We start from the raw sequence: 12,065 nt of genomic DNA, 5'->3' as shown, positions 1-12,065 counted from the left end.
TATGATTTAAATGAACGATATGATCGACAACGATATAGTTCATCGTTAAATCGTTCATATCATTCATTTTCATGCTGCCAACGATCGACCAACGATGCACGTTCCCGCATGGACGATAACGATATCATTAATCGTCCATGCATGCAGGCCAACCTGGACGATATCTATCAGTGCCTGCAGGAGGGAATGGTCGTTGGTCATGGGTGATATTGTTGGTGTGTGGGTGAACTATAACGTTCATCCAACACACTGGGAAATTGAAGGGAGATCGTTCAGCGATATCGATTGCTGAACACCCATACCCAGCATTAATCACAGATAAGATAGTAACCTGTATAATGCAATTAGCATGAGGCTCAGAGTCCCTCTGATGGAGGTGAAAGCCATCTGATGTGGTGTGATGTGGTTTTCCCCTCTATCTACCCCAGATAGAGGGGAAAACCACCTGATGTGGGGGCTTTGAGAACTGAGTTTGAGTCCAGATACTGTGAGACTGCTACTGTGGTGGAACTACAAATCAAAAAATGCCCAGTCACATGCCGGGAAGTTGCTCCATCAAAGATCTGCCCCCAGACTCAGTCGCTGGTGCCTCAGGCCCCCGCCACCCATGCCCTCTTACCCGCAGCTCCGTCTGGTGCATCTTTGTTAGCATCCAGCTCCTAGAAGATCGGAAGCCGCACTTATGCCGGGGCCCACTGCACAGGTCTGCGGCTAGAGCTGCCACCAGGGAGGAGTGGGACAGGGAAGTTGTGGGTGAGGGGGGCGCCAGAGTCACACTGGCATGAGAAGCTGCAGAGGAGCAGTGACATCAATGAGCGGGGACAGGCTATAGGTAGACGGAAGCAGCATCTGATGGTCTGACACATAGCCTTACACTAGTATATGGTTCTGGTGGTTTCTCAGGTGCCAGGAAGAGGTGCCATGTATTGGGTGGCCGTGACGGTACACTCCGGGTACATATTTATAGCCCTAAGAGTGGTGACTATATTGTGGGTAATGGAGGAGGTGCCCCTTTAGTGCTGGAGCCTCCATTGGGGTAGATGTATGAAAGCGGCACGTTAAGTGCCGCTATAACGCTTCCTGCTTCTCCTCTTTACCGAGGCGCAGCAGGAAGCACTACCGATGAGATGTAAGAACATTTCATCAGCCGGAGAGGGGGAGCGATAACTCCCCCCTCCGGCGCTGCCTGCTAGAGACAGCAGCGCATCAGCCTAGTGCTGATGCCCTGTGTCTCTGTCCCGGCCGGCTCGCAAATATTGCGAGATCCCCGTGTGCAGCCTGGAGCCGGCAGCAGGGACAGCGCTGTCTCTGCTGTGGGTATAGGCTAGCGCCAGGCTGTAGCTGTCGATAACGACAGCTACAGCCAGCCGAACGGTCATGCGTTATGACCGTTCATACATGGCCCTGCCGCTCGGCGCTCCTATCTTGTAGATAGAAGTGCCAATAATGACAGGGGTGCATAGCGCCCCTCTCATTTACCGCCCAGACCCCCGATCATACATCGGGGAGAAGCGGTATCAGCGCACATAGCGTGCGCTGATACCGCTTCTGGGCTTCATACATCTACCCCAGTGTCTCCTAAAGCTCTGCCCCTGGACACATCTGTATCATATCTCTAATTCCACAAAAAGGAGTTTATTTATGAAGCGTCGGATTGTAAAACTCGACATTCTGATCGTGTTGATGTCCAATACTTACAATGGGCAGTGTTACTTGTCGTGTCTTACTAGTAAAAGCATTGGCCTTCTACATACTGGGCATAAACACAATCAGAAGTGCCGGATTTTAGAGCCCGATGCTTCATAAATAAACTTCAAGATCTGCTATATAAGAAAGGGGCTTCTCTCAGCACTTTGAGTACCTGTGTGGGGCCAAAGTATCAAATACAGGAACAGCAGGAACATAAGCTATAATTATGAGATTAACCCTTTCCTTTTTCTTACCGATGAATAAAAAGATCAACCACCTTCTCTGACCTATTCTGAGTGGGAACAGAAAACCATTAGGCAATGTGTATACTGCCGTATATTGTGTAGCTGATATCTGACCTGAACGTAGCACAGGCTGAAAGGCGCGCGACTTTCTGATACGGTGAAGCCGTCTCAAAGCAAATGTAGCAACTGACTACAGTATACTGAATATGTAACAAATGAAATAGGTGGCCTGTGATAGTCATTAATGGGCCCCAATGGAGCAATGACTTACCTGCACAGAAACAAGATGAAGATTTAAAGAGAAAATGAATGTCTATGTCACCAGGCTGTTTAAAGTTACTTTGCATGTTTGAGATGAATCACTGTGGTTAACAAACGGACACACTCCAGGCTTTTCTCACATTATTTATATGGAACAATACGTGTGCATTTGAAGTTACAAGTTTTAAAAGTCTCAGTTTACTATTATTACACTAGGTGGCGCTGTTTGTCTTCATCTTTTTCAGAATTATCATCTATTTGTACTATAGGCTATTGCTCGTAGGATGCCGTCTGAATAAACAGGGAGTGGACCCTCATAGAGGGGATTCAACCTCTAAGTTATGAGACTATGGGGTCTATGCATGAAGCAGTGAAGTGTCCTGTTTATCTGAAAACAGGGCACTTCCCTGCTTTGTGCTATTCATAGAGCAGGGTACCGTTGGAGAAGCTTATTACTTCTCCAGTGGGGCACCTGCTTCTGTATGTATCGTATCACCATACATCTGTTCCTTCATAAAGGAACGGAAAGCTCAGCTTTCTACACCTCTGCTAGCACCACATTCACCGTCTCGGGATGGCGTAAGCAGTGCTGTTAGGGGAGAAGAGCAGCCTTCTCCCTGTTGTCTCTGCCCCCTTCTCTGCCAGCAGCCAATCCGAGGTGCCCATTCTATTTGCATATCCCGGGTCACCTCCTGCTTACTGTTGGCTGGTGGCTGCCCCCGCTGACCCAGTGTTCCCCATTCCTACAAATGCCGCTATTTTAAAGTGACCCGGCATATGCATATCCCATGTCACCACCATCCAAGCTGCCCGCTGCCCACGCGCCATCCCCCCCACCGCTGCTGCTGCCGCCTGGACCATGTGCATGCGCAGAGCCACAGAGGAGAAAAAAAACTCAGAAGACACAGAGAAGAATAGAGAAGAGCGGACCGCAAGACAGGTAAGTGTACATGAAATGCTACTTATCAAAACTATAGATCGCTTCGTAGTGATGTGATCTACAGTGATAAGTAACAATTCTTCACCGCATATCTTACTGAATAGACCCCTATTTCCTTTTATTTTGGATACTTGATCTTTTAGCACCACCAGAGCCATAACTAAACTTTTTGGTGCCCTGTGCCAGAAAGAGTATTGGCGCCCCTCCTATACTTCAAATAGGGACATAACGCACATGAAAAAGTGCCATGGCCTCATGGGGAAGGTCCAGGGAAGAGATAGGGGAGGCCAGGAGATGCTGGGGATAAATAGGGACATGCTATAGTGCACCTGAGTGAGGGCCATGGCCTCATGGGGAAGGTCCAGGGAAGAGATAGGGGAGGCCAGGAGATGCTGGGGATAAATAGGGACATAATATAGTGCACCTGAGAGAGGGCCATGGCCTCATGGGGGAAGGGCCAGGGAAGAGATAGGAGAGGCCAGGAGATGCTGGGGATAAATAGGGACATAATATAGTGCACCTGTAATAGGGCCATGGCCTCATGGGGAAGGGCCAGGGAAGAGATAGGGGAGGCCAGGAGATGCTGGGGATAAATAGGGACATAATATAGTGCACCTGAGAGAGGGCCATGGCCTCATGGGGAAGGGCCAGGGAAGATATAGGGGAGGCCAGGAGATGCTGGGGATAAATAGGGACATAATATAGTGCACCTGAGAGAGGGCCATGGCCTCATGGGGAAGGGCCAGGGAAGAGATAGGAGAGGCCAGGAGATGCTGGGGATAAATAGGGACATAATATACTGCACCTGAGAGAGGGCCATGTCCTCATGGGGAAGGGCCAGGGAAGAGATAGGGGAGGCCAGGAGATGCTGTGGATGAAATAAGTACAATAAGTAAGAATACAAGTGAGAATGATAATAAATAGAAAAGTGACTGGCCTGAACAGCGCCCCCTGCCGTGCCCTGTGCCATGGCACTGGTCACACTACCCTAGTTACAGCCCTGAGCACCACTAACCCTAATGTGGACATACTGAAAAGGTCGATATTTCAGATGTCAACATTGTGGAGCCAACATTATGACCGTTGACATTGTGACTGCATCCTTTGGGTACAACTGGTCACATACAGAAACAGACAATGAGCTTTTACTTGTTGATTACACTGTTGCTCTATAGCTTGTGTCAGCTGAACAAAATGAAAGTAATGTGGAAATGTACCTAAAGCTCCAGGCCCCTAAACTTAATACTAGCATTGGTCAGCATGCAGATCGTGTAACTTGTGACCAGGAGAAACATAATAATCAATAATACATAAAAAAGGTGATCAATACCTTAAACAAATGTATTAAAGACAAAAAAAAATCTGCAGAGGATACACCCAATAATGCTGCAACTATTTCTACTATTCCAGCCACATAAAAGAAACATAAAACATTTATTGTGGCTGCCATATCTCCTTAGATGATATCTCTGTGTGCCACAAGAAACGGGACAAATATATCTTCAGGAGTCAGGACACAAAACCGAAATATGTAAGTGTCAGTGCATCATTGCACTTAGGGGATCATTCAGACCCACTCGCAAGCGGCAGTACGCTCGCAAGTGGGTCGATGTTCCCCACTGCGCATGCGCACGACGGAGGGAGATCCGTCGTGCGCATGCGCGAGACCCGGACAGCGACAGCCAAGTTGTCGCTCCGGGTCTCGCACCAAAGGGGGCGTGCTGTCAATGGTGACAGACAGCACGCCCCTTTTGGTGGGTGTGCCAGGGGCGTGCCTGCCAGACGGAGGCGTTCCCATGGGAACGTCTACTGTCTGAAGCCGGCCCCACTGACATCACTCGTGATGTCAGTGGAAGTGATTTTGGCTCTGATAGAGCCAAAATCACTCCACGGCTTGTGGCTGGGAAACCCGACCGCAGGGTCTCCGTCACAAGTCTGATGGTCGCGATGGTCAAGACCATCGCGACCATCTTTTTGGCCGCTCGCATATGCTGTGGGTGGTCACCCACAGCTATACGAGCGTCCAGGAGGACGCTCCATTTTAATGGAGGAGGGCCCTGATTCAGAGCGAGCGCTCTGGTCAGAGCGAGCGGCTCTGAATCAGGGCCTTAGGCAATCCCTATTCTCACACACACACACACACACACACACACACATATATATATAATGTGACAAGAATCACATAGACCGGGTAAATCCATCAGCAGCTTTATTTCTCACCACAGGCAGGTATGGCAGTTTTCAAAGGCAAGATGATACAAACATCAATATATTTCTTCAGTGGACACGCAGGTCCAGGACCCCAACACTAGTCACCCCGGGGCCTACAACCTGGGCGACTATCTCACCGTCAGGATCAGTTTCCCAAGTGTGTCTGCAGCTCTTAACCCAGCCTCACACAGGTGTCTGCACTCAGCTGCCTTTCCAGACTCTGAATGATTCAACAGCTGAAGTGGATATCACACATTCCTAATGCCTTTGCTCTGCCAAACCGGGGAGATCTGGATATTACACATTTACTTCATGTGGAATTGACACACTATATATACATATATATATTTATATATAATTAGGGGTGAGCGAGTTCGGATTTCTGAAATCCGAACTCCCCCGAGCCCCCCCGATCCGAGGCCGATCCGAGTCAGGCTCGACTTTTCCCGCCTGACTCAGATCTGAAATCGAGTCAAAACGTCATCATCCCACCTTCCGGTTCTCGCAGGTTTTGGATCCTATATAAGGTACCCGCATCGGCTGTGGACAGTGAAGAGGGAGGATGGGAGTTAGGGCTTGCTGGGCTGTGTAGTGTAGTGTAGTGCAGTGCAGTGTAGTGTTGTGCTGTGCTGTGCTGTGCTGCGCTGTGCTGCTGTTGTCCATAGGGGCTGTGTCCACTACTTCAAAGTCCATAGGGGCTGGCTGTGTTGTGTTGTGCAGTCAGTTGTCCAAAGGGGCTGTGTCCACTACAAAGTCCTGTGCAGTGTCCCAGTCCTAAAGGGGTGCTGTAGTGTTATCCAGGGGGTGCTCTGTCCATCAGGGGTGCTCCCCCCAAGTGCAAAAAAAAAATATTTTTTCTGTGTTTGTGAATTGTGTGCACTGTGGCTGCAAGTACATCAACAAAGGAGCAGCGCCAAGCATGCGCCTGTGTCCCATAAGTAAAAGGCAGGCTGGCTTGTCCATTAAAGGGTGCTGTAACCCCCAAAGGGCACTCCAAACAAAATAAAAAAAATATATTTTTTTGTGTTTGTGAATTGTGTGCGCAGTAGCCGCACGTTCATCTACAAAGTAGTGTCAAGCGTGCGCCTGTGTCCCATAAATAAAGGGCGGGCTGGATTGACCGCTAAAGGGTGCTGTAACCCCCAAAGGGCACTCCAAACAAAATAAAGAAATATTTTCTGTGTTTGTGAATTGTGTGGGCTGTAGCTGCACGTGCATCAACAAAGGAGCAGCGCCAAGCATGCATCTGTGTCCCATAAGTAAAGGGCCAGCTGGCTCATTTCTTAAAGGGTGTTGTAACCCACAAAGTGCACTACTCTCCAGCAAAAATAAAAAAATATTTTCTGTGTTTGTGCGCGCCTTAGCCGCACGTATATATCAAATCAATATAACATAAATGGAGGACCAAACTTTCTCCGATAAAAATAAAATAGGGAAAGATCAAGAACCACTTCCTCCTAGTGCTGAAGCTGCTGCTACTAGTCATGACATAGACGATAACATGCCATCAACGTCGTCTGCCAAGGCCGATGCCCAATGTCATAGTAGAGGGCACATACAATCCCAAATGACAAAGTTCAGGAAAATGACCTTAAAAAAAACATATAAATCATCTGAAGAGAAACGTTAACTTGCCAATATGCCATTTATGACACGGAGTGGCACGGAACGGCTAAGGTCTTTCTCTATGTTCATGACTAGTGGTTCAGCTTCACATGACGATGGAAGCCCCCCTCCCGCTAAAAAAATCAAATGAGTTAAGCTGGCAAAAGCACAGCGAAGAACTGTGCGTTCTAAGAAGATATCACAAATCCCCAAGGAGAGTCCAAGTGTGGTGGCGGTTGCGATGCCTGACCTTCCCAGCACTGGACGGGAAGAGGTTGCTCTTTCCACCATTTGCACGCCCCCTGCATGTGCTGAAAGGAGCACCCACAGTCCACTTGCTGATATGCAAATTGAAGATGTCACTGTTGAAGTACAACAGGATGAGGATACTGGTGTAGCTGGCGCTGAGGAGGAAGTTGGCGAGGAGGATTCTGATGGTGATGTGGTTTGTTTAAATCAGGCTCCGGGGGAGACAGTTGTTGTCCGTGGGATGAAAAAGCCCATCACGGTCATGCCTGGGCAGATGACCAAACATTCCACCTCTTTGGTCTGGCAATATTTCTATCCAAATCCGGACAACAACTGTCTTGCCATATGTACCATATGTAAAGGTGAAATAAGTAGGGGTAGGGACGTTAACCACCTAGGAACATCCTCCATTATACGGCACCTGCAGCACGTTCAAAAAAAGTTACTGTCAAGTTCAGAAACTTTGGCTAAGACCGTAAGCAGTCCAGGGACACCTAAATCCCTTTTTCCTTTTTTATCCAAGGAATCGGTGGATGAGGAGGATGAGGCGGAAATTTAGCCTCCATAGTAATAGTTTATGCAGGGACAGATTAATTGCTAGCTTGTTTTGTGGGGGCCCAAACGAACCAATCATTTCAGCCACAGTCATGTGGCAGACCCTGGCGCTGAAATGATTGGTTTGTTAAAGTGCGCATGTCCTGTTTATACAACATAAGAATGGGTGGGAGGGCCCAAGGACAATTCCATTTGGCACCTCTTTTTTTCCTTTGCAGTATGTACTGTTTGGGGCCTAGTTTTTCAAACTGCCATCCTGTCTGCCACTGCAGTATCACACCTAGATGGGTCACGTGTTTGTGCCGCCCACTCGTGTCGCTTAGCATAGTCATCCAGCTACCTCAGTGCAACCTTTTGGCCATAAAAACACTATTGTGAGGTGTGAGGTGTTCAGAATAGACTGGAAATTAGTGGAAATGAAGGTTATTGAGGTTAATAATTGAATAGGAGCAGAAAAACCCACAAATTCTGTGATTTTAGCTGTTTTTATGCTTTTTTTTTCAAAAAAATACAGATCCAAAACACAAAACCCAGAACCCAAAACAAGGAAGGGTGGTTTTGGCAAAACCAATCCAGATCCAAAACACGAAGAAAGTTCCAGATCCAAAACCAAAACACAAAACACGAAAAGTGGCCGGTGCACACCCCTAATATATATTATATGCTCCTGTACCCACCCAATTTAACACACACATATATATAGCTATGTAAATAAATATACTTACAAAACATACATAAATAATACACAGGGGCCAAACTTTACCCTGACCTGTGGAATGTTACATGCTGGGATGCATAGCCTTCCCTCCTGAACTAGGCGATTGGTTTGGTGCACAGCTACAGGACACAGACAGCTTTGCAGTAGGATGTACAGGAGGCAGCGCTTAAGGCCCATAGGGGCGGAGCTTCAGCGGGCAGTGGTGGGCGGGGCTTAGTTCGAGCAGCCGAGAGGAGGGGGTGGGATGACAATGGGCTCAGCTTCGGGCGTCCGGTAAGTGAGTGAGCTGGGAGGTGAGTGAGCCGATAAGTGAGTCAGCTGGGCTGTCGGTGGTGACAGGAAGAAAAAACTTTTTTTCTTTCCTGTCTGCACTGCAGTCAGTGTATCCTGTGGGCCTATTTTCAATGGGAGGCCTGGAGCTGTAGCTCCATCCGCCCCATTGTTAATCCGGCCGTGTATGAGATACCTTGTTCCACCATAACACTGGTTCTGCCTTATTGCTTCATGTATTATTAGTCATCTGATGAAATTTGTCCCCGGGTGACGAGACCTCCTCACACTCAGCTGTTTGCTGTGTAATTCCCTACACAATTGACCCCTTCATGACTAGAACAGATTTTACATTTTCACTAAAAAAAATTTAGTCTAGCTAATTAAATGATTTATTATTTTTTGTCCTGTCTTTCTTTGGCTAGCATGTTCACATATGTATATCAGTTTATTTTATTTTTTAAAGGGAATGGACATGGAAATTACATTTTAGCAACAAATGATTCTTCACAAAACTCCTTCTAGGTAATTAGGGGAACCCCGGACCTGTGTCGACATAGGTGTATATGGGTGGTTCTCTTTCTGCGAATGTGAGATACACTACGTACACTGTCATCGTACACAAAAGATCACGCGGTTGAGTTTTCTTACACCTGAAATTACCCAGATTACGGCACATCACGACCACAGAGCACCACAGTCAGCATTTTCCATATCTTTCCAGAACTTTATAATTGTATGAGAGCTAACAGGAAAACAGTTTGCTTTATTTGTGCATAGTATTTATTTATACAGTGCTTCTATTGCTATTAAACATAAAGATATTGTGTGAGCCCAGAGAAGGAAGCAGTAAGCGGACCCTGTGGGAAGAGGCCATTCAGACTGCAAAGGAAGAGGTAAAAGAGGGGAGGGGGAAGAGAAGAACAGAAAGGTGGGGCTTCTCTGTCTTTCATCTAGTAGTCTGGTAATGCTTATTGTGCTACTCAATATAAAACCTCTGTGATCTTCATCTCACTCTTCTTCAGCGAGTAGGATTGCCCTCTCCAGGTGGACCACGTCATGCCGATGGCATACGGGGCGGTGTTGCCTTCCAGATATAAGCCGTTGAGGTTCGCACTGTGGCAATCTTTGTACCTAAAGGCTCCTTCATATTCCACCGCACAGTTTCCATTATATTCGTCTCTGTCATTATCATAGGTGGAGAAATTCATCCCATTATGACATTGTAGAGAGTCTCCTGGAAAGGGAGAACATAAATTTGGTTGTTTAATTCAGACTTAGGTGATGAATTTACTTTTCTAAATACATATATAAAAATGAGAGAAGTGCAGGTCCTGGTTCTTAGAGAACTGACAACAACTGAATTTAGGGGCTCTGAGTTGAACCGAATCTGAGTTCTGAATCACTTTAGGGTACAGAGTCAAACAGAGTCCCGGTTCAGATCTTCCCATGGTTCGGAACTTGGATTTAAAAAACAAACTCTGGGTTTGGATTGTATTCTAACAGGACACAATGATGTCATTTTAGCTGTTTTTTTCTATTTTTTTTTAAAACAAAACACAGATCCAAAACACGAAGGTGAATCTAGATCCAAAACCAAAACACGGGGGTCGGCGCACATCCATAATAAAAAACACTGTATGTAAATATATTAATGAATAAGGAAAAAAAAGATGAAACTAATTTGCCAAATTTTACCAGACATTTCCATAAGATTCCTGTAGATCTCCAATGGTCTGGTTGACAATACTCCCTATTTATTATGTAAAACTGGTTATGGGTAAAAAGAAGCACTGTACTCATAACTGTATGCAATACTAATAATTGTAACATTTGTGAGGTAAAACTATATAGATCAGTGGTGTAACTACAGGGTGGTGGGGGGTGGTGAGCGAGGCACGTGCCTGGGTGCTGTGGCAGGCTCAGCAGAGGGGTGTGCCACCTGCCAGGACATCATGCCCACCTGCCCCCATGCCACCATTGCACCCAGACTGAACGCTTTGATTTGACTAATGAGCAGGCAAGTGTAGGGGGAGCTTCAGCAGAAACATGCCGCCCCTCCCAGGCAGTTTTCTCATTCTCTGTCCTGAGAGCCGCCAGGTGACTGAGTGATTCTTCCTTCCCCAGCCAGGTGTGTATTCATTTTTTTGTGGAAGGGGATTAACTGCCATGGGGGGAGGGGGGGGCGGACAGCCACAGAGGGTTGAGACTTTTAAACAATTGATGCCAGCAATGTAATTACTTGGCTGGCTGCATTTGTGTGAAAGAGGTGTGTGTGTTTGTGTCAGAGTGTTTGTCTTCAGTGTGTGTGTGTATCTCTGTGTCATTGTGTGTGCATATCTGTGTCAGTGTGTGTGTCTGTGTCACTGTGTGTGTATCTGTGTCAGTGTGTGTGTGTATCTGCATCAGTGTGTATATTTGTCAGTGTGTATATGTGTCAGTGTATGTCTGTGTATCTGTGTCAGTGGGTGTGTATCTGTGTTAGTTTGTGTGTATCAGTGCGTGTGTGTCAGTATTTGTGTCAGTGTGTGTATGTGTCAGTGTGTGTGTATCTGTGTCAGTGTGTGTGTATCTGTGTCAGTGTATATATGTGTCAGTGTATGTGTCTGTGTATCTCTGTCAGTGGGTGTGTATCTGTGTTAGTGTGTGTGTATCAGTGCATGTGTTTCAGTATTTGTGTTAGTGTGTGTCAGCGCATGTATCTGTGTCAGTGTGTGTTTGTGTATCTGTGTGTATATGCATGTATCTGTGTCAGTGTGTGTATCTGTGTCAGTGTGTGTGAGTATCTGTGATTGTGTGCTGAGAGATAACACAGGGGGGAGATGATGGTGTGGCTGGAAGATGACACAAGGGGATTGGCGATGATTTGCTGAGAGACAATGCAGGGGTATATGAATGTGTGCTGAGAGATGATGCAAGGGGGAGATTGTGATGGTGTGCTGAGAGATGACAGGAGGGATGATGGTGTGCTGAGAGATGATGCAGCAAGGAGATGATGGTGTGTTGAGAGACAACCCAGGGGTGGAGATGATAGTGTTGCTAAGAGATGAAACGGTGGGGAGATGATGGTGTGGCTGAGAGACAATGTAGAGGGGAGGCTATGGTGTGCCTGAGAGATGCCACAGGGGGGTGGCTGAGAGACTATGCAGGGGGAGGTGATGGTGTGCTAAGGGATGACTAGGTGGGGAGGTGATGGTGTGGCTGAGAGATGATATGGGGGAGATGATGGTGTGGCTGAAAGATGACATAGGGGGGTTGGCGATGATTTGCTGAGAGACAATATGGGGGGAGGTGATGGTGTGTTGAGAGATGACGCAGGGAG

At 47.0% G+C, this 12,065-nt stretch overlaps 1 protein-coding gene across 1 annotated transcript in view; it reads right to left on the bottom strand.

The window, feature by feature from the left end:
* Positions 1-9,726: 9,726 nt before the first annotated feature.
* LOC148517796 (microfibril-associated glycoprotein 4-like) overlaps positions 9,727-12,065 on the bottom strand; it is a 67,329-nt gene continuing 64,990 nt past the window's right edge. Inside the window, exon 6 of the mRNA XM_088478173.1 lies at positions 9,727-9,980. Coding sequence (XP_088334299.1) covers positions 9,727-9,980 — 254 coding nt within the window. The remainder of the gene's footprint in view (positions 9,981-12,065) is intronic.

Source organism: Taudactylus pleione, unplaced genomic scaffold (assembly GCF_031769625.1).
Source record: "Taudactylus pleione unplaced genomic scaffold, aTauple2 ptg000209l, whole genome shotgun sequence".
Classification (NCBI taxonomy): domain Eukaryota; kingdom Metazoa; phylum Chordata; class Amphibia; order Anura; family Myobatrachidae; genus Taudactylus; species Taudactylus pleione.
The sequence above is the reverse complement of the archived record's forward strand: the minus strand, read 5'-3'. Positions and strand labels throughout refer to the sequence as shown.